Here is a 27,750-nt window from a genome sequence, read left to right as displayed (position 1 = left end):
GTAAAACTTTAAAAATTTGCAAATGACAGACCTCGCAACTGCAGAATGTATTGGTATGTCGTTGGGTCTTAGCATGAAAAATAAGTTGTGACGTACCCATACATCGTCGGGATGCAATGGTTAAACATGTGCGACAGAGCCAAGATCGTGTGTGCTTGAATGACGAGTGAATGAGTGCCTAGCTCATTTCACTAGACGTGGTGTTGACAGTTTTTCCCACTTGTGCTCTTTCCCTGCTGGTTTTTAGACCTTATTTCAGTTCATCCATAGATGGGAGTAGGAGGTCAGGATGATGATCAAAAGCCAGGGAATAAAGGACAGTGCGAAAATTCTATTGGTACTTCTTATAACAACATACATTTTTTTATGCAAGGAAGAAGGAACCAAAGGCTAGGAGCCCACAAACCATTCCTTCCAGGGAAAAAAAAGAAAAGAAAAAAAGAGAGAGCCAAATTCAAGATCCCTTTATTTCGAGATGCCTGGACACACAGCGTTTGAAAGACTGGAGATTATAGGAATTAGGAAACATAGATAGAGGGAGACAGTTCCAGAGCTGACTTGTTGCATAAATGAAGGACTGGGAGTAACAGTTAACTCTTCCATTAGATAGTTGGACAGAAAAGGGATGAGAGTTTGTTGTTAGATGGGTGATACACACCCATGGTAGAGGTGGAGAGATGCAAGCAGACAGTTCAAAGGAGCATTGACCATTGAAGTAGCAATAGAAAAGAGATAATGATGCAACAGTGCAGTGAAGAGACAGAGGTTGAAGGGAGCCAGTAAGAGGAGGAGAATAAATGAGACGAAAAGCCTTTGACTCCACCCTATTGAGAAGAACTGTATGTGGGGAACCTCCACACACATGAGAGTTGTACTCTACACAGGGGCGAATAAAACCTGTGTATAAAGTCAACAGCTGTACAGGGGTAAAGAAGGTACAGAGTCGGCTCAGCACACATAATCTCTTGGAGGCAGATTTTACAAGAGATGTAAGTCCTGAGTGAATCAAAGCCCAAGCATGTTCAAGGATGATGCAGGATTGACCTGGATATTATTAAACATTAGTGGGTACTCCTGTGGAAGATTTTGTCAGGTTGATAGGTGTAAAAACTGAGTCTTTAATGCATTAGAAACAACAAGATAATTTTTACCCCAGTCAGAGAAATGAGTCAAGTCAGACATTAGGTGTGCCTTAGCCTCATCCCTTGTTTGTTGAAGTAACGGCTGAGATGGATGTCATGGGAACCGAATGAAAGGGTGAAGGATGGAATGATCAGCATATGAGTGGATAGGGTTAGATGTACAGCTTAGAAGGTCATTGAAGAATAAAAGGAAGAGAATTGGTGATAGGACAGAGCCCTAAGGAACACCGCTGTTGATAGATCTAGGAGAAGAACGATGGCCGTCTACAACAGCGGGTATAGAACGACCAGAAGGGAAGCTATAGATGAAGGCACAGATAGAAGGATAGGAACCGTAAGACTGCAGTTTGGAAATTAAAGATTTATACCAGACTCGATCGAAAGCCTTTGAGATGTCAAGTGCAATGGCAAAGATTTCGCCAAAGTCCCAAGAGGAGGATGACCAGGAGTCTGAAAGGTAGGTGAGAAGATCACCAATGGAGTGTCCCTGACGGAACCCATACTGACGATCAGAAAGAAGGTTGTGATAGGAAAGATGCTTTAAAACGTTTCTGTTAAGAATAGACTCGAAAACTTTTGAGACACAGGATGTTAATGCAATTCGACTATAGTTAGAGGGTTGGGAATGGTCACCCTTCTTTGGGACTGGCTGAATGAAAGCAAACTTCCAGCAGGAAGGTAAGGAACAAATTGAAAGGCAAAGACGAAAGAATTTACCTAGGCAGGGTGTAAGCACAGATGCATAGTTCTTGAGGACAACAGGAGGGAGTCCATTAGGCCCATATGCCTTGTTAGTATTGAGGCCAGTGATGGCAGAAAATACATAAGTTGAAGAAATTTTAGTGTCAGCTATGAGGAAGTCAGAGGGGGGGAAGTGATGGAGGAACAGCACCGGAATCATCTAATGTGGAATTGGAGGAGAAAGTCTGAGTGAAGAGATCTGTTTTATTAGTAGAAGATATAGCTACAGAGCCATTAGAGTAGAAAAGAGGAGGGAAGGATGATGAGGTACAGGTTTTAGAAAAGGTTTTTGGCAAGGTGCCAGAAGGAGCGGGAAGAATTCGAGTTGGAAAGTCGAGAGCATTTAGTATGGATGAAATTATTTTTAACAGAGCGAAGAACAGACTTAGCGTGATTCCGGGCATAAACATAAAAAAGATGTGATTCAGAGATGCTTTGTCTCTGGTACCTTTAATAGGCCCTTTCCTTCTTGTGGACAGCATTAGAACAAGCATGATTAAGCCAAGGGTTTCTTGCATTAGTCAAAGGATATGAGAAGGAAATGTATGCTTCCATGCCCAATAGAATAACCTCCACATTACGCAAGGGACACCCAGATGGCTGCCTGCCATGGTAATAATCATTCCAGGGAAAATCAAAGAAGTACTGCCTGAAGGCCTTCCCAGCTCCAAAGTGCCATAGTCAACGTTTCTTTGGAGGGTCCACAGGCCACACTGGAGTGATAGGACAGGTTTAGGTAATAAGGTTGTGATCAGAGGAGCCCAATGGAGAGGAATGATTAACAGTGTATAAGCAGAACGATTAGTTGAATGGAAGAGGTCATGTTTGTTGGAGCTCTCTCCAATGCAGTCAGGGATATGGGTAGGGTGCTGTACAAGCTGCTATAGGTCATTAAGGATAGAAAAGATGTAGGCTTGTTCACCAGGTGAATCAGTGAATGGAGAGGAGAGCTACAGTAAAGGTGGTGGTGAACATTGAAATCTCCTAGAATGGAGATTTCAGAGAAAGGAGAAATAGATAGAATGAGTTTCATTGTAGAAGTAAGATAGTCGAAGAATTTTTCATAGTCAGTACAATTAGGATATAAATAATGCAGATATATTTAATCAGAGAATGACAGGAAAGCCGAAGCCAGAGAATAGAGAATTCAGAAGAATCAAGTTCAGGAACACGAGAGCAAGATAAGTTGTTGCGTACACATACACAAGAGCCACTCTGGATTTGAAATGAGTTCAGAGAAAGTAGCAGGATACAGAAAAAGGTTTGCTATCAGTTGCCTAAGACAGCTGAGTCTCAGTTAAGAAGACAAAATGAGGTTTAGAGAAGGAGAAGTGGTATAGACAATAACCCGCCCCGTCCCAACCACTTTCCCACCACTGACTCCCCCCGGTCCCAACCATTTTTGGATAAAAACTTTTTTGCCTCAAACCTCTGCTTTTGGTTAAAAACAATGGCCAATCACAAAGAAAGTGTTCACCAGGGTCTATAAGTGGCCTAAACAGGTATACCTTCATTACACCTGGTACCGCCTTCTGTGGAGGTGGTCTGTGGCTCTCACGTTTTCTATGGTATTATTAGTATGGGAAATCATTCACAATAGGTAGATATATGTTTATTACAAAAAAACATGTAGTACAAGAGTAAATTGGTTTTTATACAAAAATAGAGGTGAAATAAGCATTGTTCCATTGGGCGAACCTAGCGAAATTGCCCAAACTGTTCACCGATGATTCGCTAACATTGTTGTTTCATCATACATTTCATTTTTTCAACTTACATAATACTTCTCCAATAACATTATACCCTTTTCCACTTTAGAGAACTGTTTTCACATACTTACAGGCCTTACGATAATATTTAGCATAATGTTAGCGCATATTTACGTATTGGGTGAACTTGCTGTGACTTGTTTCAATTCACATTCTCTGTTTTCAACTTACATATTACTTTTCCAATAACATTATACCCTTTTCCACTTTAGAGAACTGTTTTCACATGTTTACAGGGCTTATGATAATATTTAGCGTAATATTAGCGCATAATTACATAGCGGGTGAAGTCGCTATGACTATTGTTTCAACTTACACTCTATTTTTCACCTTACATAATACTTCTCCACTAACATTACACGTTTCCACTTTATATAATTGCTATCACATATTTACAGACCGTACTATTATACTGAGCGTCATATTATCGCATATTTACACAGTGAGTGTAATCGTGATATCATTTGCTTCAACTTACACTATTTTTCAACTTATAAAATACTTTCCCACTAACATTACACCCGTTTCCACTTTATATCATTGCTATCACATATTTACAGACCCTACTGTTCTACTGAACATCATATTATCTCATATTTACATAGTGGGTGTACTCGTGATATCACTTGTTTCAATTTACACTATTTTTCAACTTACATCTTTTACCACTAGCATTAGACTCGTTTCAACTTTATATAATTCTTATCACATACAGGCCTTACCATTATACTGAGCGTCATATTATCACGTACAGTATGTACAGGCCTTGCTTCTACAGTGAGCGTCATATTATCGCTATCACACACAGTATCAGTAGTGTAGGTAGTTGTGATACTCTGAAACAGGGCTGAAGGCACAATGCTACATTGCAGTCTACGCACTCGTACCTTGTGTCTTTTCTCTGAGTGGCTGGTCTTACTGTTGAGTGCTTCCATACATGGCAGCGGCGCTGGGGTTTAGGATGGTTTGGTTGAGGCGGGATAGTGCTCGGGTAGTGGCGTCCTGCGAGGCGTAGGGGAGTCTGGGCAGCACTGGTGGTGCGGGTGCGGTGTGGGGGCCTGTCCTGTGCATACCTGGCGATAATTTCACGAGACAGCTCCCTCACAAACCCCTCAAAGGTCTCGGAGATTTCCGTTGTCATGGCGTGGAGGTAGTGTGCGTTGAGGACCGTGATGTCGAGCAAGTGGAAGAAGAGCTTTTTGTACCACTTCATCGTGGTCCTGGCACAATCCACACTGCAAATCATGGAGTCAGATTGATCCACTTGCCTCATGTTGAGATTGTAGTCCAGTACCGACTCAGGTTTCCAGACGTGGTGCCTCTCTCGCTGCGGTGATCAGCAGAGTCTGTGTGGTGCATCAGGGGGCTGTGTACAGTCAGCAGGAGGCAAACTCCCCTTTTGTGGTTCCACAGGGTGGCAAGGATGTTAATTGCTTGGAAGAAAACCACCTCATTCTTGTCAAGTTTCCTCCCTACCTTGACCATATGGCGACGGTTTCTCTTTACTGTACCACAGACTCCGGTGTCGTGTTGGTGGAGGAACCGAGCGAGATAGGGCTAGTATACCAGTTGTCCAGGTACAACACATGACCACGATGAAGGTACTCCTCTATCATTGTCTTCACCACGGCCCCTGAGAGTCCAATACTACGATCTTCTGTTATGTCTGTCTGTGCACCTGTGTACAAGACTATGTCTTGCACATAACCAGTCCTACAGTCACACATAAAGATCTTGAACCCGAAATGGTGTCTCTTGCTGGGTATGTACTGGCGAAAGGAAATATTGCCTCCCCACAACACAAGACTCTCGTCTATGACAAGGTCTCTGTAAGGATAAAATGACGAGTGGAACATTTCCCATAGGTGATCAAAGACATGCCTAATTATCTTCATTTTTATCTGTGTTATTGGCATTAGCAGGGTCGTCTGCATCATAAAAGTGGAGGCAGCTGAGAATTTGCTGGAATTGATTACGACCCATTACCTTTCCGAAGAAAAGTGTGATAGTCATTGGGTCCATGGTCCAGTATGCAGGAATTTGATTTATTCGTACAACACCCATCAAGAGAACCAGGGCAAAAAATAGGAACATCTCAGCTAGGGTTACTGGATAGTCATATTGCTGGGAGTGCCTGCTCATTGTACCTTGACGTTCACTTTCACGGTGCTGGCTGCTTGCAGATAGGTTCGTTTGCCCCACTATGCAGCCCACAAACTTCTCCCCAAAGAACAGGTGGAAGAAATCCACTCTAGTGGAGCCTGCATGGATACCTGGAGCCTTGCAACCAGACCGCCACTCCTCAGTGAAAGGGTGAATGATGGGAGTGAAATTATACCCATCTTCCCAGTTCCACGACACACTACCATCTCCAGCCTCGTCCCCATCATCGCCTTCGTCAGGGTGGGGAGGGGAGGGTGGTGAGGGAAGTTGGGGAGGTGGAGAGTGGCACTCTTCCTCACTCGCACATCTCTTCCCTCTCCCTTTTCCTTTCCTCTTTCCCTTCCCTTTCCTTCCTTTCCCCACATCATGGGGCTGTGGGGAGGAAATGAGGGAATATTGTGGGGTGAAAGACGTGCAAGGGAGCAGCTCCACCTCGCCTCCCCACTGCCCACGTACACCACATGCTCGTGCTGCCTCCCTCACACCACTTTCCCTTTCACTGCTCACTCCCGCCACACCACTTTCCCTTTCACCCCTCACTCCCGCCACACCACTTTCCCTTTCACCCCTCACTCCCGCCACACCACTTTTGCCTTCCCCAGACAATACAGAAGGACCATACCTGATTTGCCTTCTCACTAAACCTTCTGATCCTCATGGTGAAATTTTCTCCCTCCCCAACCACGAGGTTACAATACATCCTACGCCACTGTCCTAGTCCTCGTCCTCGTTCTCATCTGAATCTCTCTCTAGGGGCTGGAGAGAGATGCGTGCATGTGTATGGGGTCCAGGCTGGCCTTCCCTCGCCTTACGCTTCGTAACATACTGCATTTTCCTCGGCGAAGGGACCTCCTCATCACTGCTGCTTGTTTCCTCCTCAGGCTGCACATAATCCCTATCCTCCACATCATCATCCAGTGGAGAACTATCACCTGTGAAGGCGTCCAGGGCGGATTGGATTTCGTCCTCAGAGAGACCTCTACGCGCCATGTCTGACCTAGGTCACTGCTAACAGGTGAGTGGCTGAGACAAGGGTGTGCGCGGGTCACACGGGGTCTGGGAGGCTGCCCGCCTGGTGGCGGTGGAGGAGGCTTGCCTGGGTTGGCGAATTGAAAATCACACGCGGATTTTGAAAATTGTGCAAATTATGGACTTTGCAACTGAGGCGAATTTATGTACATCAAGGGGATTGGCAGTGACAAAACGTGGACGTTTATTCACGTCAACGGGACAGGGCAGGTTAATAAAGTCATAGCAAAATATGTAATAGTTATAGACATTAATATAATCATAGCACAATATGTAAACACTAGCACAGTATATAATAAGCAGGTGGATTTGTTTTGTGCATCAGGCCCAGACTACCAAAAATGTCAAACACATGATGTACATCAGACACATGATGAAAACATTGCCGGGCCCAGACTGTCAACAATGTCAAACACATGATGTAAACATTGCCTGGCCCAGACTACCAAGTACCGTATGTTAAACACATGATACAAACATCTCCTGGCTCAGACTACCAAGAATGCCAAACACATGATGTATGTCAAACACATGATAGCCACAATAACGGACATGTGCTATACACTACACACACACACATATACACACACGTCAGCCAGCTGGACGCCAGACAGTGATTTATACCCAGAAATCAGGTGTACGAGTGAGTAGGAGATGGAGGAGAGTAGGAGATAGGCAGTAGAGGAGGAAGTTGGCAGCCAGTAAGAGATTAAGCTGTCACTCTGACAGTCAGTGGGTCACGTCACTCTGTCCTTCACAGAAGTGCAGCGGTAGGCAGTGAACAATATAACTGTCAAAATAAAACCCCTTAACACCAGCGTGTCTCTACCTCACCTCAACTTACGATACAAAATAGACAGGGGGGGAAGGAGTTGATACAGGGAAAGACCTACCTCGAGACTAGAGAGATAAAACCTTAGCAATGAATGTAATGCTAGACTGAAAGGCTATGCAATATGCATAACTTTCATTCCATTCTCATACTTAACCATGTATAACCCGGATAATATAGTCTTAAGCAAACGTATTTCCGATTTCAGGAAGTAGACTTGGCCCTGGGTCCACATGCATTTGGCTGGTCAAGATATAAGTGGATGGATTTCTCACGATACTTGTCGCAAGTTGAATACAAAATTTTTGCTGCCCGTGGTCGTCCTGAGGCTGACCCGTGGGGCTTCTTTCTGCCTCTGTCGCCACTGGTGTGGGCTTCCGTGATGATGACGCTATTCGTAGTGATCACTATCATGCTGCTCCTGCCAGCCTGCCTTCCCTCTAGCACACAACACACAGCCAGGCGGGACACGAACATGTTTAACTGTGTTCGGGTTCTTCTCCAGGAAGGTAACTTTCATGATAACTGTAAACAGAAAAACTTATGATGGAAGAATTTGTTGGACACAAGATCCCAAGATAAATGTGTCGTCAGGGAACTTAGTATTACCTAATTTTGTCTGAATATTATCTAATACAGTACTAACAAAGCATAACCAAAGGTTTAACTGAAGCAATGCCCATTGCGAACTCATGGCCTTTTTCATTTCTTCACCAAACTAAAAAAAAAGATATTTCTCAAATTTAACAGATAAGGCTAATAATAATCCTTTTGCACATCTGGGTTACTCAAATAATCAAGTCATAGTGATATTTCTATTCTAGATTATCACTGATAAGTTCAGGCAGATCCCTGTAGGTATTTTGCTCAGTAGTAAGATATGCTAACACAACTCCTCTCATCTCTGCATGCAATGAAAATGTTTTGTGTCCAACAGACATCCGAACAACTACAGGCTGGTGGTGGTGGGAACGAGTGGCGCTGGGGGTGTGGATGCTGATGATATTGGTGCTGACACAAAGTTACACTGGCAACCTTATGTCCCGCCTGGCAGTCAGACACAACAGAATTCCTTATGAAGACATGAGAGATGTACTTGACTCTGGCGTTGGGATAATTCTTTGGGAATATAATGTGAATACACCGTATTTCCGGGTAAGCGTTATAATTAAAGCCCCTTTCTGAAAAGTGCCCTTATTCATCGGAGCTAACGTTAATATCACCAAAAATTAGAGCATGTGCTCTGCAATAAGTTACAAGTTTGTTAGATGTATTTACCTATATATTTTTTTCTTTATTAAAATTTCATCAGTCTAGGAGAATATAAAAAGTTAAACAAATATCTGAAAAATATTTGTATTAATTTCTGTATTTTCTTTTAACTGTTCAGTACACTACATGGCCATTACAAATCACACTATATAATATAAGGTGGTGACTAAATAGTCTCTAGCCACGTAGTACCCTGTGAGGGGGATGGGGAGCATCAGTACCAAACATCAGGTCCTTTCCAGGTGACGCCTAAATTAGATGTCCTTGACCTTTTCTGGCAGTCTAACTATTCATTTTTGCAACAATCGCCGCCTTTCCTCCAAATTCCTCACTCCTGGATGCTACCCCTCCTCCTCTAAATCTCACCTGCCTTTCCTTACGGCAAAACAACCATCATGGGCATCTGATAGGAGACCAGTGAATCCTCCCTAATTTATAAGCTCTTTTCAAAGCAATGATTGTTGTTGTGAGTACTTGTATATACGCAGAAACCTAACTTGCTCTAGTGTTCATGAACTTGAGTCTTCTGAGTTCTTGAAATTTTTTATTTGGTCATTCTTCCACTCTCACACTAAATATTATAGTCATGTTATCTTAAGCGCAAATGTGACTAACTGTACAAAATTTTTGGTTATTTTACACCTAAAGAGGAACGGATTGTTTTCACTTCTCATTTGTCTTAAATTACAATTTCAGACTATCCCAGTATTCATCACTACCTTTGGCTCTTTTGTTCATTCGTTGCGCCATCTAGTGAAGAAATAAACATCTTTTCTTAATGACCTGTTGGAGCTTGAACAACACCCTACCTGTTTTACTGACTGTGAGAGAGACTTTGAACATATTGTACCTTTCTCATACAACTAGTTCTTCTGATTATACAGTAGTCGGTCTTAATCTCCATGGTGCTCCTCCAGTCAGATGCTCATTTCAGTAATCTGTACTACCGTTCCAAGGCCTGTGAAACCTCCCAAGATTCAGTCATGTCAGTAGCTTTTTAGTGCTACTAATTGGGTAGCCTTGATGAAATATTTCCTTGCTAGGCCATGGATGGATTATTGCTTCTTTGGTTAAGAGCCTCCCAAGTACATTGTGCATTAAAAAGTTATTACGTCGACCAGATCCAACTTCATTTCCTTACCTCTTAACGGATTTTAAAACTGACTTTTGTTTTAATTATTGTTTTCTAATGATGTCCTTAATCAGGGCGTGACTTTCAAGAGGTATCGGGATCAATATACCCCAGAATCTAGTAAGGTATGAATTTTTTGCCAGAAATATTTCAGCTCTGTTTTCCATCCTTCCAGAGATACTTAAATCCAAGTGCTCAAAAGTCTTTGGCTACGACTCTTCCCACTCCACCTGGCACACTGCCACAAACCTCTAGAATAGATTTAGGCCTAATGCGTCGTCTTTCCCTCTTCTTTGCCGATCTAATGGACCTGTAAATATTTGTCCTGCTGACAAGGATGAAATCTTTGCCAGAACATCCTCCTACCATTCCACGTTTGATGATTCCGATGCTATCCCCCCATTTCTCCCTCCTCCTCTTTTGACTTCCTCACGCCTGTCAGAAAAATATATTCCAAGGAGAAACACTTTCTGTCCTCATTGTCAACAGTACTGTAAAGTTGTGTGAACCTACTGAGGTTCCTCCCGTTGTTCTCATAAACTGTCCTCCTGTGCTGAAACTCTTGGTCTGTCACCTTGTTCCTTTTCCCTTCCCGCTGGAAATAAGTTTTCATAAATTTATTCAGCCTCTCCCGAGGAAGGGATACCACTCCCAGCTTTCTAACTGTTGCCATTTTCCTAAACCCGATCATTGCTGCGTCTTTTAACAGGGTACATAACTCTCTTGCTTCGCCAAGATGACATCGATTTTTCAGTTTTTATATTTTGATACGGTTTGTCTGGAATTGAGGGATCGAGTCAGAGGCTGCTGAAATTGAGAACAGATAACCATATATATATATATATATATATATATATATATATATATATATATATATATATATATATATATATATATATATATATATATATATATATGTATATATATATATATATATATATATATATATATATATATATATATATATATATATATATATATATATAATTGGATTATTATAATCTTGTTGTTGTCGTCACATGACACACATATGGAGGAGACTATATTCGGAAAACATGACAGCAGCTGCTTATATTTGCTTAAACATGCTGAAGATTATGCATGCTTGAGGAGCAATGTATGAAAGAATGATAGTATTTCGGTGGAAGTTTTCTTTATCTATCTATCTATCTATATACCTAGGCTGCTTCCCCCAAGGAAAGGGAGGTAGCCGAGACAGGACGACTCACTCTCCATTTACTCATCCATTCAAACACATTCATTCGCATCTTAGCCCCAAAGAGGAGAACGGACAGATCCTCACCGCATCACACCGCACAAGGGTCAACTGCGCAATGCAAGCAGTGACATCCACAGCAGGGCCCGAAAGCAGAACTGGTTTACCCCTGCCACATCATAACAGACCCATCCCCTTACCCGCACCTATGTCTATGTTTTTTTCTTTTATTTCAGAATTTTACTGATGTTATGGAAGTCTTCAGCTCTTAGAATGCCAATAATATTCCTCTTAGTACCAACTCTTTGGCAATCAATGTAAAAGAAAATTAATGAAGAAGAAAATTCCGTAGAGGAAAATTTTATGTATATTGTTACATAGCCTATAATTTCATCATCTTTTGTGTAATTTTAACGCACAGTATGCTGCATGTTTGATCACGAGCGTGTTCTGCCTCAGTCCCCCCCTTCTACCGTTATAGTAGAGTAAGTCGTCATTTCTGTTGTTGAGTGCGGGATTGTCAACTCTTTGTCCCCATGACTTCATTTGCGCGTCCTTCTTACAAGTTGTATCAAGCTCTGCCGGCCCCTATATAATGAGCTCAGTCTCTGCATCATTGCCACTTAGATCTGCTCCTCATTTTGTTCACATCTCTGTCCTCCCCTGTAGGCTACAGATATTATTATTGTGAGTGCTCAAGAAATCTCCAAACATCTAGCAGCTGTGTGTAATTTGAGTATAAGTGTTATTGCATTTTTTCTTGTACTATGTAGCATAAGGTTGATTCTTAGGCCTAGTGAGGTTTGTGATTAATGTAGGGTTTTATATCAGTCATTTTTGATAATATTTTATATCTGTAATAGTTTATCCTGCATTAACTGAGCATTACCCAGTGTTTTTCATTTCATCAGGGCTGACTTAGATAAATTTACTCTTGCTAATTTCGTGTTAATAAAGGCTATTGCAGTTAACCATATATTTAACCTGTTTATTTGCCATTACATTATCCTTATGAGTCCTGAATGTTTTGTTGTTAGTTTGAGCATTAAACTTTAACTTGTAATTTTACCTAACTCTTTTGTTTTGAACCTGGAACTTTACGGGACAGTAGTGACTCTTAGTATTCTCACTTAAAGTGTACATTATCTTTCTCTGTTCCGTAACAATATTAACAGAAGGTGCGATATTTTCGTATATGTCAGTACATAGTGAATGTAGAAAAAATCATGCCACAGTTCCATGTCATTGTGTAGTGGAATGGTAGGAGTCTGGGAGATGCAAAATAGGAAAAAAAAATAGGAAAAAAAAAATCTAGAATTTATGATGCACTTTCTGGTGGTTCCTAGTCATTAAATGTCACTAGCAATCTGAAATCAGCTGAGCTTATGGCCTCGACTGACGCTTTCAGCAATGAAAGCATCACTTTGTTGTAATGCTTCTCTCTTGAAACGTATCGTCATCAGGAATAATTTGAAACACACGATTACCTTGCGTGATCGTATTTCTGACGGTCATTATGACTTCTACTAGGGATGCTTCGTTGGCGATCTTCTTTCTTTCATTTTTTTACCTTTTTCATCCATCTTTTGTGACTTCGGTTAAAACTTTGTCACTGCACTTTGCACCTAAAAAGCTTTCGACTAAGTCTGGCACAAATTTTGTGTTTTCAAATTGCCCTCTTAATGTTCTTATTCTGTCTGTGCCTTCTTCTGTAGTTCCTGTTGTACACAACGACTTTTAATTCAAACTGCCAGTTGTGGTGGTCCTCATGGTTCTGTCCGGTTACCATATCTCTTTTATTATGTTGTTCGATGGTATGAGTTGCACAGCTAGCAATATCCATTCATATGGTGATAATCCTACCTTTCACATTTCCACCCGCCTCTCACAGCCTCCAACATTGCAGTTACCAAAGTAATTCCAGGATAAGGCTGTATACCTTCTTGTTTTTAACGTATACAAAAATGAATTCCTATATAAATTCGATCTGCTAAAATTTTTACTGAAATATCCTTAAATATTCACCGCTGCACAACTCAATACATTGTAATTACTCAATATCTGGGGATCCTTTTTTTCGGGCCCTATTCAGGCAGTATCTCATTTCCTTCCTAGTATAATCCGCTTCAAGAGATTAGGTATGCTAAGCTGACTCTGTTCTTTCTTTACCCCTGTACAGATGTTGGATTTGTGCAGCGATATTATTCTTCCCTATGTTGAGTACAACTCGTGTATGAGGGGACTCTCCTTACACCTCTTCTAAACAAGATGGAGTCAAAAGCTTTTGCCCATATCGGGGTCGATGGAGTATATTGTTCACTCAATATTTAGTAACTGGCCATTCTTGCCTTACATGTTTCGACTGATTTGGTACTCGTACTTTGCCCTACCTGGTCTCAAATTTGGACAAAGTCAAGTTAGAGATGTAAGGGATGATGTCTAAAACCTTTGTCTTTCATTGAAGGACAGTCTTGACACGAGAATATCTTAATGTAAGGAGAAAAACTAAACTCTTCCGTGTGAGTAATAGTATTTGAAATGCAAATCATGGCAGCCACTTCTAGGTGTGTAAAACGGGGTTTTTATATCACGGTGTTTTTATAAATAAATGCTTAAATATTATTTAATTGATAATAATATTCAATAATTTTGAAGAGCAGAGACAATGATTGTCTTGCTACATCAAGCAACGATTTCTTTACGCTGGCTTGTGCACGATTCTCTAAGAACGAGAATTTATAAACTTTCTCAACAGTACACAGCAGAGACTAATTACTCACAAATGCTGAATTAGTACTGTTAGCCTCTGGAGAAAGTTACTTCACCCCTGACAATAAATAACTAATACTAATAATAATAACAGGTCCTTGCTGGTGCATTAACTCCTATCTGGCACAACGGATTTTTAAGTTAATACAACAAGACTGGTCTAAGTACCAGTTATGAATAGTAAAACGTCTATGCAAGCTAGGAGCTATGTGGGAAATAAGCTTAATTATGGAGAAATGAAACAAGAGTTTACTTTACATTAAGCTCAAGAAAAAGAACTGTTAAATTTATTGATTACAAAAAATAAATGTAACGTTACATTTCAAATCAAATCAATGAGACCGCACTCACTCACTCACACAAAAGCTAAATACTTACGCCTAGGAAAAACACCTTAACTAAACTCTTAAGACTACGAGAATACAAAAAGGAAATACTATAGTCGATGAATGCTTTGTATCACCAAGGTGGGAGTACTGGAGACTGTGATCTTGTGGAGCTTGGGTGCTAGCTGACCTCTCCTCTCACACTTCTGGAGCACAGGACCTCTCTCCGTCAAAGCAACAACTAGACTAAGTCGTGGGAACAAAAGGGGGAGCAGTAGGCCGCATTTTCTAACGGTCGAGGCAAGCAGGGGCGAACAATAAAGAAACAATAGTATCGCTCAGTACAGCACTTAGTGACGTGCATTAAATCGGTCACTTTTGAAAACAGTGACGAATGTTTTGAAAAGTATACCCCGAAATGGAGAGAGAAACGGTTAACTGAGCGATACACAGTGAGTTTTCCACAAGTAGTTCGTGGCTTCTCACAAAAGGGGAATGTCGCGAATTTGATTCGTGATATTACGCCTCTACAAAATTAAATTTTTTCCTTATGGGAAAAAATTTGTGGATATATATATATATAGGTACACATCCTATGTCATTCACACAAGATTCACACTGTGGTGTGTGTGCTATCCTGCTACAGGAGAAAATCACAGTCACCAGTGAGCGAAAAAACCTCGTATTTACGTTAATAGAAGCAAGCTTGAGGGAAAAACTCCGTGACGACGGTGAAAATCCTGTACTCAGGTCAACTGAGCGAAAATTCGCTACATTTACACTGACAACTAATTGTTGTGTAGCGTGGTGTATGTAATACACGGTGTAGGTGTGACAGTTGTAGTGTAACTGTACCTATGTGTAAAATGACACAATAATAATAATATGACGATGACGAAGGCAGAGGAGAAGAGGCGGCAGCGTGCGGCAGACAATCAGCTGGGCCGCACAGCAAAACTGCTACACCCATTGCTGTACCTGCAAAACCAATTAAGGTGGAGCATCAAAAGTGTCAGTGAGACAAAATTCTTATTAAGTTACAATTACTCTCTCTGCCTAGCAATCAGTACATGCTACGAAAAATACGCTCTGGCCGAAAAATACAAGTGACAGCCTAAGCTTTGTACATTCGAGGTCACCATTAATTATAGCACACGATTAGTGTCGGCAAGTTGAGAATCCTTGTGCAAACTCGGGTCTTCCATAGCCTCGAACTGCACACGGGTCCTCAACCTGTGCCTTAACCTACAGTTCTTATATTAATATCGGGAATCTGAGAATCCTTGTGCAAACTCGGGTCTTCCATAGCCTCAAGTCGCCTCTGTGGAGTTCTCACTTCCCCCTTAACCTACAGTACTTATATTAGTATCGGGGAGCTGAGAATCCTTGTGCAAACTCGGGTCTTCCATAGCCTCAAGTCGCCTCTGTGGAATTCTCACTTCCCCCTTAACCTACAGTACTTATATTAGTATCGGGGAGCTGAGAATCCTTGTGCAAACTTGGGTCTTCCATAGCCTCAAGTCGCCTTTGCGTAGTTCTCTCCGAACTTCCCCCTTAACCTACAGTACTTATATTAGTACCGGGAAGCTGAGAATCCTTGTGCAAACTCGGGTCTTCCATAGCCTCGAGTCGCCTCTCAACTTCCCCCTTAACTTACAGTACATAATATGTATGTACAGGCCCTGGACATAATGTGTCCTGTGGGGCCAATGGGCGAGACGTCAGGTCTGCACCCACTTCACCACTACCCTGTCTCTCAACTGTCTCAGAGATTACGGGTGTGGTTACAAATGGCACAGGAAGGGCATGTCCCTGATTAGTGGTGATACTTTGGCACACACTACAGGAACGGACAAAACTATCTATGTCTCGTCCCATCCCTGGCAAGAAAAAGTCAGCTCGGATACGGCCCTGGGTCTTCCTTTTGCCCATGTGACCTCCTGAGGCTGAACAATGACCCCATTGTAACACTGCTAGGCGGTACTTGGCGGGAACGACAAACTGCAGTCGAACCTCGCCCTCGGGTGTTCGTGACTCACGGTAGAGCCGTCCTTGTTTGCGAAGGAACTTGGCTCGACCTCCCCATGAATACTTAATCACTCGACCCTTTTGTTTGTTCCGCACGGCAGCAAGTGTCAGGTCAGAATGTTGTTCTTGTACAACAAGTTGACTACACATCAGATCTTGCGGCGATTCAATGATCACTGGGGTGACACAGTCTGGAGCCTCAGCCATGGCTCGTGTTACCGCAGCAGCCGAAGTCTGAGTAGCGTCATCGGAGCAACTATCCTTGACTCCATTAATATTTCCAATGATGAGGTCAAATAAAGGTTCTGGCATGACAACTGCAAGTGTCGTACCAGTATAAAATGGAGATGCCACCTGGATACATGCCTCAGGGAACAATCTCACTGATCCATCAATAAGCTTTGCATGGATCTGTCGACCTGTATACTGCTCAGGCCGAACTAAACTCTGCTTAACAGAGCAACCTGAGGAACCATTGTCTCTCAGGACCTTCACAGGAATGCCTCCCACAAACCCTGGCTGAACAAGGAAGGTACTGTCACCTGTGGGAGGGCCTGTGGAGGAAGCAGCTAGCCACTCATGAGGCTGCTGAATTGATGTGGCAAACATTGTGCCTTGTGAATTATATTGGGAAGATGGAACATTGGCCATCTGTGTAGGGGGGTTCACTGTCACTGTGGGACTAGTGAACTGTGGGGAAGTACCCATACTGGTAGGGACGTGACCACCGTGCTGCTGCTGAGGAATGAAGGCTGCATTCGCTTCCTGCCTCTTTTGAGCTGGTGGTGAAAAATTTTGTCCCGACGGTCGGTTGCGTGGCTGATACTGCTGCTGGTTAGGGTACTTGTTGTACCTCTTCCACTCAGGTTTCTGAGTGTTTTGCCCCTGGTCCTTCCACTGCAGTTTTGGACCTTGGCCATTATTCTGAGAATGGCCTTGTTGCTGGGGTTCAGTCTGAGACGGCTTCCCAGACTTATCAGCTTTTCTGTTCCAGGTGTTTTGCTTACGAGTTTGATACCCGTATGCAGTAAAGAATGCGTCAGCCTTCTCTGCCATTTGGCTGGCATCTTTCACCTGGCAGATCTTAAGCTGTGCTATGAGCTCAGCAGGCCACGACCTCTCTAGCTGTGTACGCAGCATAAGGTCAATTATCCCCTCACGCGTGGAAGGAGTTTCATCTTTCTCCATCCACTCATTTAAGTAAGCTGTGAGACGATCAAGGAACTGAACAGCTGTCTCCTTGTCTTGGAGATGAGTTCGCATGAACTGAACTTTGGCGTCGTCTACTGTGAGACCATACGCCTTAATGAGTGCAGCTTTCATCATCTCATATGTGAGATTGTCTCCATGACTTCTGTGGAGAATATCGAGGGCAGGGCCCTCAAATAGGCTAAGAAACTGAAGCCGCTTAGCTGCCTCATCCAGTTGATACATGTCTGCCATGTTCTCAAAACGAGCTATGTACGGCTCGATGCGCTCGCTTTCCTTGTATGAAGGAAGCTTGATGCGTGGGGTCGCCAGGACATGTGCAGGGAGAACGCTCGTGGAGCTTGGACCAACTGCACCAGACGTGTCTGAAGCCAAGGAATCTCGCTTGAGCTTCATCATTTCATATTCATGTTTTCCTCGTGCCTCACGTTCGGCACGTTCATATTCACGTTGTTCCCACACGTGTTCTAAGTCGAGTTCGCGCTGTTTTTGCTCGTGTTCACGCTGTTCTCGCTCGTATTCGCGCTGAATTCTACGCTCTTCACGAGCATCTTTCTCACGTTCTTGCTCGTAATTGAACCGTGAGAGTATGAACTCTTTAATTTTGGTTGGGTCCGAAAGACCCGTATCTTTGGCTTCCTGTAAAATTACAGTAGTAGCCATGACGCTAATTTATTAAGCAAACCGAAATTGAGTACTGACTGCTTAACGACGAATACTAATGACACAAGTAAAGAATACAGACACAAGCTAGTGGTGACCAGTCTTATCTAGTTAGCTGGCAAAGAATAAATCAAAAATGTAAATGACTGGGAAGACTCAATAATAAACACAATGGGTACGGCGACTTCCCAGGAGCGAATAAAATCGTCTGGCGTTACCAAGAATAAACTAGAGTTAAGTACTCTAGGGATTAATAAAGCAAAAATTCACTTGCTAAATTAACGGTAAACACCAGTAAACTTGTGCCTATAAACTTTAATTATAAATACCTAGATATGAATGAGTGAGCACTATCTCGTGAATAGCTTTAGAGCTAGGAGTTAATATCCTGGAATGAGGTCGCCAATTGTCACGGGGTTTTTTATAATACGGTGTTTTTATAAATAAATGCTTAAATATTATTTAATTGATAATAATATTCAATAATTTTGAAGAGCAGAGACAATGATTGTCTTGCTACATCAAGCAACGATTTCTTTACGCTGGCTTGTGCACGATTCTCTAAGAACGAGAATTTATAAACTTTCTCAACAGTACACAGCAGAGACTAATTACTCACAAATGCTGAATTAGTACTGTTAGCCTCTGGAGAAAGTTACTTCACCCCTGACAATAAATAACTAATACTAATAATAATAACAGGTCCTTGCTGGTGCATTAACTCCTATCTGGCACAACGGATTTTTAAGTTAATACAACAAGACTGGTCTAAGTACCAGTTATGAATAGTAAAACGTCTATGCAAGCTAGAAGCTATGTGGGAAATAAGCTTAATTATGGAAAAATGAAACAAGAGTTTACTTTACATTAAGCTCAAGAAAAAGAACCGTTAAATTTATTGATTACAAAAAATAAATGTAACGTTACATTTCAAATCAAATCAATGAGACCGCACTCACTCACTCACACAAAAGCTAAATACTTACGCCTAGGAAAAACACCTTAACTAAACTCTTAAGACTACGAGAATACAAAAAGGAAATACTATAGTTGATGAATGCTTTGTATCACCAAGGTGGGAGTACTGGAGACTGTGATCTTGTGGAGCTTGGGTGCTAGCTGACCTCTCGTCTCACACTTCTGGAGCACAGGACCTCTCTCCGTCAAAGCAACAACTAGACTGAGTAAGTCGTGGGAACGAAAGGGGAGCAGTAGGCCGCATTTTCTAACGGTCGAGGCAAGCAGGGACGAACAATAAAGAAACAATAGTATCGCTCAGTACAGCACTTAGTGACGTGCATTAAATCGGTCACTTTTGAAAACAGTGACGAATGTTTTGAAAAGTATACCCCGAAATGGAGAGAGAAACGGTTAACTGAGCGATACACAGTGAGTTTTCCACTAATAGTTCGTGGCTTCTCACAAAAGGGGAATGTCGCGAATTTGATTCGTGACAGTGTGACATACAAGGCTCTACTCTGTGCTTAAATTTCACAGTGCCTTGTTGGCATGAGACACATTTTGCGTTTCTCCATAATCCTCTCTCTTCTGCTAGTAATAAAATAAAACTTTACTATATGTTATGGTAATGGAAAACATATCAGACAACGATCAGTCGTATATAGAATATGGGGGACAGGGACGTAGTGATTGAATAAGCAAAAAATATGCTCATGTATCAGAAGAAGATCGCGTAGTGAGGTATTTTTGCAGGTGCTGTCTTAATCTGATTGAATGTTTCTGAATATATACAAATACGTTGGCGCATGGTTGTGGCATGAAGCTTCCGCCATGCAGAAAACCTACTGTGCCATCAGCTGTCTCAGATATTGAGAGAGAGAGAGAGAGAGAGAGAGAGAGAGAGAGTATAGGATTACACAGGAGAAAGAAATAACAGGAGGGTTGTTCGACGTTATCTGTTGGAAATAATCTAATTCTACTAAGATTTGGCCAACGTGTAAGAAAAAGGGATAGAAACGAGGTAGGGTTTCCTCCACCGACCACACCATCCGGTTAGACTGGCAGTAAAAAAGAAACAAATGCATGCCTGTGAGAAAAAACAAGCATGGAAATTTTTATAGGAGAGGCAGAAGAGGAACAACTATGCATTATGTAATCTTTGTTCCAGAGATCTGTAAAAGAAAAGAAAACACAATGTTCCCGTTATTAGGCAAGCGTCTCACAACCGTCAGCATACACGTCAACCTGGAAATAAACAACAGAAAGTTAGTTATTGCCCATAGTCTCAAAATGTTTGTCTCGCCGAATTTTAAAAGTACCAACACTAACTGCTAACTACCGTTGGTGGCAGCCTACCCGAATATCAAAGCAATTTTTCCCTATGTTAGTGCTGCATCTTTTATTTTTGAGTTTCGTTCCATTCACAGTATCATTTTGTGTTTCAAACAAATTATCATTTCTAACATCGTAAATTTTAATAAGAATTTTAATTACTTGTATTATATCTCCTCTGAGTCGTACCGTTTTTAGGGAAAATACATTTAGTTTCTTTAGACAAGTGTTCATAGGATAAATTTTGCAAGGATGACATCATTTTCTTGTAGCTCTACTGTACTTTCTCGAGCCTGTCTTTGTCCGTAATAAGATTCGAGGACCACTGCTGCACACGGTATTCTAGGTGCGGTCTAACTAATGACGCATAAAAAGTAATAGACGATGAAAGTTCCTTGCGATGACGTCAGATACTTTGTTCGTCTTGCTACTGGCTACTATATACTGTTCTGATTTTTTAGGTCGTTAATGGCAATAACTCCTAAATCCTTCTCGTCCTTTACTTTCGTCGGTCGGGTACTGAACATGAGATATTAATATTTATTGATTTTGTCGCCAAAGTGGATTACCTTATATTTATCTACATTAAATCTGATCTCCCAATTTTCACTCGAAATCATTAACTTATCCGGGTCGTTTGCATTGATTCACAATCTGCTTTCGTAATCCCTTTGCCTCCAGTCTTCATGTTATCTGCAAATTTTGATATCTTAGAAACGAGTCCATTTTCTAGACAAATGATATAAACAGTGAAAAGAACTGGTCCTAGAACTGATCCTTGACGAGCTTCACTTGTTACTTCTAGCCAGTTTGATGACTGGCCATTTATTACTAAACTGCTTGAGACTGGTTAGCAATCTGCAATCAAGAATGTAAAGTAATGTTAGAGGGGCCGTGTTTTTTTTTTTTTTTTTTTTTTCTAGGAGCCTTAGATGGGGAATCTTATCAAACGTTTTCTGGAAATCTAGCTTTATAACATCCCACGGTATTTCTGCATCCTAGTTGTCGTATATGGTTGTAAAAAAATCATACTTGTGGAACACGATTTGTTGTTACGAAACCCGTGCTGATTAACTGTTAGAAGGTTATGCTTGTTAAGGAACATTTTTTTTTTTTTTTTTTTCATAAAAACATTTGCATAGTACTGACGTTAGGCTTATTGGGCGGTAATTTGTGGCACGTTTTTAATGCCTTTTTTAAAGATAGGTGATATATTAGCAGGCTTCTATTGATTAAATCTGATTGCGGCCTCTTCATATAGTTAATGATTTATAGAATGTTTTATGTATAAGAAAGGATATCTGTCTGTAGTATTCACACAGAATGCGAGGAGATATCTCGTCTGAGTCAGAAGATATATTTGGGTCTATTTTTTGTAGTTTAACACATCATGTCCTGTCACTTTGTTGACTGATTACTCATCTTCTTGTCCTGAGATAACCGTGTGAGGGAAGGAATGTTTATCGATTATCTCTTCTGAGAACGCTGTGAATGAAATTGTTCAGTATTCATTGCAATTCTTTGATTATCATAGACGAGATCGCCTTTTGAACTGAGCAGAGGGCCTATGATGTGTTTTACATTTTTCCTACTCATCACGTAATAAAAAAATATTTTAAGGTTTGACCTTCCTTCCCGAGAAATTTCGCTTTGTTTTTTCAATTATTTTTGTACACTGCCCTTGTAATTTAAGATACTGGGTACCGTGAATGGGATTTCCTGAATGTTTAAATTTTGCAGTGCTCCTCTCTTGCGAGCAATCATTTCTTCAGTATTCTTCACCATCCAGGCCTGTTTATTAGGGTGATTTATTCTTTGGGAAAATCTTGGTGTATTATTTTCGTTCGACAGACAGCAATCTACTAGCAGATATTTCCACATTTCTCTGACGTTTTCCACCTCTAGTAACTTAATACAGTCCGTGCTGGAAGTTTCGTTTCTGAAATCGATTTTTTTTTTTTTTTTTTTTTTAACTTTAGGAACTAAGAAGCTTTTTGTGATGGTCTCACAGTTTACGTTAGTTCGAAGTTCAATGATATTATGATCACTGTTGCCAAATTTTTCATTAACATCACGTACATTTATTAGCTCACTGTCTACTGCTAGGGCAAGGTTGAGTTTATTATTGCCACACAATGGTGTATTCCCTGCCTGGCGTAAAAATGCATTGACTATCAGTTCTAACGATCTGTTTCCTTCTTTGTCTGCACACGAATAATTCTAATTAATATTCGGATTATTAAAGTACCCCAAATTATGCAGTCCTTGAATTCTATGACTGATTTAATTTCGTTGTATACTAACTTATTGTTGAGAAGCGGGATATGCAAGTTAGGTAGTGCTGGTGAACTCCCGATGATTCTCATAGTTCGGTTACGTGTCAGAGTTGCCAGTTAGACTGCTGTTTGTGAGGGGAGGTATTATGTAATCTGTACATTAATTTTTGTGTTCATTGTATCTAGAATGTTTTATTTACCTGACTGTATGTTAAATACTGTAATTTTATCTCAGTTTGTCATCATTGTCATCACCTGCACCCCCCTTCCCACCTTAGGGCAGGGTGGGCAGTAGCAACGTCCAGACCACCCAAATTTGCCCAATCCAATGGGCCATGCTTCCATTCACTCACCATTCAAACCCCGGATCCTGGCTCTATCTGATACGCCAAAAACATTCACCACGTACTGTACTTTCACATAAAACGTATCCGATATAGTCGGTCCGGAGGCTGTCACGATAAAAAGGTGTGCCAAATCACTGATCACGCGCTTCTCCTCACAATATTCATCAAGTCAGCTCGATCCCTTGTCAGTTCCCTGGCCTCACCGACTTCCAAACTTCTCTTCCTCTCATACTCATCCACCATATCCCTCCTCCTTCTCCTTGGCCTATTTCGTCTCCTCCATCCTTCAAATTCTCTCAGATATACTTTTTTCACCTTTCTATTGTTATCCATTCTTTCCACATGACCATAACATATCAGTACACGTACTTCGATTCTGATGTTCACAGACTTCCTCACTCCACATCTTTCACGAATCACATTATTTCGTATCCTGTCTACTCTCTGTACTCCACATACACTCCTCAGCAATCCCATCTCCACTCTTGACTCTTCATTTTCATGCCACACCATAGTCCCACATCCATATGTTAAAGCTGACACTGACACTCCTTCATGTAAGCCACGTGCAGCTACAACACTCAAGCCTTTGTTCCTTATCGGGACATTCATTGCACCAGTTACTTTCCTTCCTTGCGCCAGTCTACTTTCCACTTCTTTTGCACATTTTCCTCTCTTTTCTATCACTGTACCTAGGTATTTGAATTCTCTCACCAATTCCAGTCTCTTTCCATTCACTGTAACATCACTGGGAGTCACCTTATCGCTCAATAACCATCACTTTATTCATTCCTACATTTATTCTTAAGGCACGTGCACAGACATCAGCAAAACTCTTTATTAGTCTACCAAGCTCTTGTTTGGTATTTGCAAGTAGTACTGCGTCATCAGCATACAGCAAATCTGAGATATTCCATCCACCACCTTTCATTATTAACGCCATCCCCTGTGACTCTTTGGTCTTGTAATATGTAAGTCTTGAGTTTTGGTTAAAGTTATTATTCTAATCGAAGAGCAGGAGGACTTAAAGATGAATATAGGGATTTGATCTTGATTTATTATCTTCAAAGAAAGTCTAAGTTGAGCAGCGTATGTATTACACGGACTTAATTTACTAAGTCTCATCGGACCCCTCTTGTTATTTGCTCTCTTCACTACCTGTCGGTTCTATGGCTAGCCGCTTTTTGATCTCTGATTCCTACATTCTTATTTAGCAGGGGTCGTGTCACGTGGGCTATACTGTTGTTGAAGCTTCTAGAACACTGTATGTCTGTGTGTATGTACTGCTTCGAGTGCACATCAAGCATTCCTTCACTTAAGGGTTGCAAGCCCGTTTCCCTTTGCTCGATTCTTGCTGACACACTTCCTATCTCACCCCCTGGCTTGGTGCTTCTATCTATCTATCTTTCTATCTATCTATCTATCTATGAGTTGTATTATTTGTATTATTATAATATGGAGTTATGACATCACTCGGTGACGACAGCTGGCGGTCCTCCGACAGCAGTCATCATTGACATACTCTAATCTATTAATACATAACACTGATTATAATATTACATAAATATAATATCCACATTAATATTACAATGATCCAGTAATATTCCATTTTAAACAACTTGTATACATAACTGAACAAATGCAATATGGTTAAAATGGTTATTGTATGACATATTGTGAGATGTGTATGTATAACAGTTAAATGCATATATGCAAAAAAAAAAAAAAAAAGGTCAAAGTTAATACTATGGTAAGAGTTATTAATATTTCATATAGAGATAATGATACTAGTATATTTCTATACCATGTGTTATTCATTTTTTAAAAATAAAATTAATACTATATACAAACTATGTACATTTCTTTCAGGGGGATTAATTTGAATTCGCACTTTATCCCCATTATATACTGACTTCAAGTTTGCAATTCTTGCATGCATTCTGCGCGTTGCGAACAGCACTACTGCAAATACAATACAGATGATTATAAAGACAGTAGGTGCTGGGCTATACACATAATATGGGTTGACCATACTCAAACTCAAATCTTCCCAGGGCTTCATTGTTTCATTGATCAGTTGCATAGTTTCAAACATAGGTGATGTCAACTTAATACCTGTGCTCATGTTTAAGTCCATATTAGGTAGTGGGTGGAAATGTTTGTTGGTGGTATGTATAATCCTGATGCTGAAGTATGAGATGGTGGTATATCTGGACAGACTATGTAAACTCATGTGTTATGAGTGAAATAAAAAAATTAAGTGTCTGATGCATTGATGGTGTACAAGCTTATCTGGAGCAAAAGTGAAATTGCAGTGATTTTGAATGTCGTGATTTCTTAGAGTAGCCATTTGACAAGGGACTGTTTAAGTAGGCTGAAACGTGAAAATATACGCAGGACAAAAGTGAACAGCATGTAAGGATGTACGGCAGTTCAATCATTGCTTCACTGGCGAAAGTGACGGTGTTCCGTCTCTTGGAAACCATTATGAGTTTGGTGTCTGTGTTGTTGATGATGACCAAAGTGTTATTATTCTTAGAAGGGAAGGGATGTATTTGGTATACTGTGAACAGGTCGTCAGTTATGAATGGTACATGAACTACTACTGATGTTGGTGTTAGCGTTGCTTCTAAATATGGATAATATTGCATGAAATCCCTACTTCGGAACAAATGCTTCAACTTATGTTTATGTATGCCTTGACTAATTATCTGACGTAGCTCATGAACTGGAAGTAAGTCAATTGTCATCTTGCCATTAACGGCATTCGAAATTCCTTACATAAGTGCCCTGACACGAACTCTAGTGTTGTCTAATTGGAGTAGAATTGTGTCAATGTGTTCCGTGATGATGGAGACGTGTTAGAAAAGTGTTATGTTCCCTCCCATGGCAGAATACCTGATAATCCTGACCATAATGCCCATCTCTTGGATTTATTCTTGACAAATAATCCAGATCAATACAGGATAGAGGTACTGTCACCACTTGGATCCTCTGACCACAATCTCATCAAAGCCTCATTAGTTAACCCTCCTACATCTCCCCATTCCGAACCTGTCAGGGTGACCCGATGGCACTTTGACAGGGCAGACTGGGATGGATTTAGAAATTATCTTGCTGATGTTCCATGGCAGTCTTTCTTCTCTAGTGATCCCAATTCTACCCAGTCCCACATTTGTGACTTAATACTAGCTGGTATGGATTTGTTCATACCAAGTCAACAATTCACTAAAAGATCAAACTCTCCAAAATGGTTTGATGGCAATTGTGCCAGAGCAACAGCCCAAAAGTCATTAGCATATAACTCTTACTTAAAATCAAAAACACCTGAATCACTCTCCCAATTTAAAATTGCTAGAAATCATGCAAAAGCTGTATTAAATCTATCTAAATCAAACTTTCTTCAAAAGCAAGCATCAAAACTACTTAACAACCCTAATGACAATAGAATATTCTGGTCAACTCTTAATTCTTTCAATAATAACTTTAACAAGTCATCTTCCATTCCCCCACTAAAATCTTCAGATGGCAATATTACAAATGACCCACGTGGGAAAGCGGATATCTTTGCTAGTACCTTTGCAAGAAACTCTACCATAGATGATACCAGCCAGAATGTCTCAGTACTGGAACTTGATTCTCCCGAAATTGCCCCACTTAAAATACAGACAAGATTTGTAAAATCCATCCTAGACAATTTACCTACCAACAAAGCTCCAGGTCCAGATGGAATTCCGCCAATTGTTTTGAAAAAGTGTTCCCCTGAACTTGCCTCTGTCCTAGCTAAATTATTCAGACTATGCATACGTACTTCTTTATTCCCAAATTCATGGAAAGAAGCCAATATCCACCCAGTTCCGAAGAAAGGAAGTTCGTCTGACCCCTCCAATTACAGACCAATAGCTATCACATCTTCTCTTGGCAAGGTATTTGAAACTTTAATTAATAAGCATATTGTTAAACATCTTGAATCCAACAACTTAATTAATGATAGACAATACGGTTTTCGCCATGAAAGATCCACCATTGACATACTCAATTTCTTAACTCATACCATCCATCAATCAATTGATCTTTTTGGAGAAACTCATGCAGTAGCTCTTGATATCTCTAAAGCTTTCGACAGAGTATGGCACCGTTCCCTGCTGTCCAAACTCCCTTGCTATGGACTAACGTCTTTTGTTCCTTTGATTTCTTCTTATCTTAGTGACAGGAAAATAAGAGTAAAAGTAGATGATGTATATTCGAATTTCCACTCAACGCCGGCGTGCCACAGGGATCAGTTCTGGCGCCAACCCTATTTCTGGTTCATATTAATGATCTCTTATCTGTCACTCACAATCCCATTCACTCATATGCAGATGACTCAACACTACATAGTTCATTCACACTCAGACATCCATTTACAAAGTCTAATATCTCTACCTCTCAACTCAATACAGCCATCTCCATAAATCAAGATCTATCTACAATCAGTGAATGGGGACAAAACAACCTTGTCTCTTTTAATGCTAGTAAAACTAAATATATACAGTTTACTAATA

At 40.8% G+C, this 27,750-nt stretch overlaps 1 protein-coding gene across 1 annotated transcript in view; it reads left to right on the top strand.

The window, feature by feature from the left end:
- LOC145407432 (putative glutamate receptor) overlaps window positions 1-27,750 on the top strand; it is a 125,636-nt gene that overhangs the window by 45,809 nt on the left and 52,077 nt on the right. The window contains exons 6-7 of the mRNA XM_080278360.1: window positions 7,885-8,185; window positions 8,551-8,831. Coding sequence (XP_080134486.1) covers window positions 7,885-8,185; window positions 8,551-8,831 — 582 coding nt within the window. The remainder of the gene's footprint in view (window positions 1-7,884; window positions 8,186-8,550; window positions 8,832-27,750) is intronic.

This window comes from Coenobita brevimanus, chromosome 8 (assembly GCF_032717465.1).
Source record: "Coenobita brevimanus isolate Jiangsu-jjx chromosome 8, ASM3271746v2, whole genome shotgun sequence".
NCBI lineage: Eukaryota > Metazoa > Arthropoda > Malacostraca > Decapoda > Coenobitidae > Coenobita > Coenobita brevimanus.
This window is presented reverse-complemented; position numbering and strand designations above follow the sequence as displayed.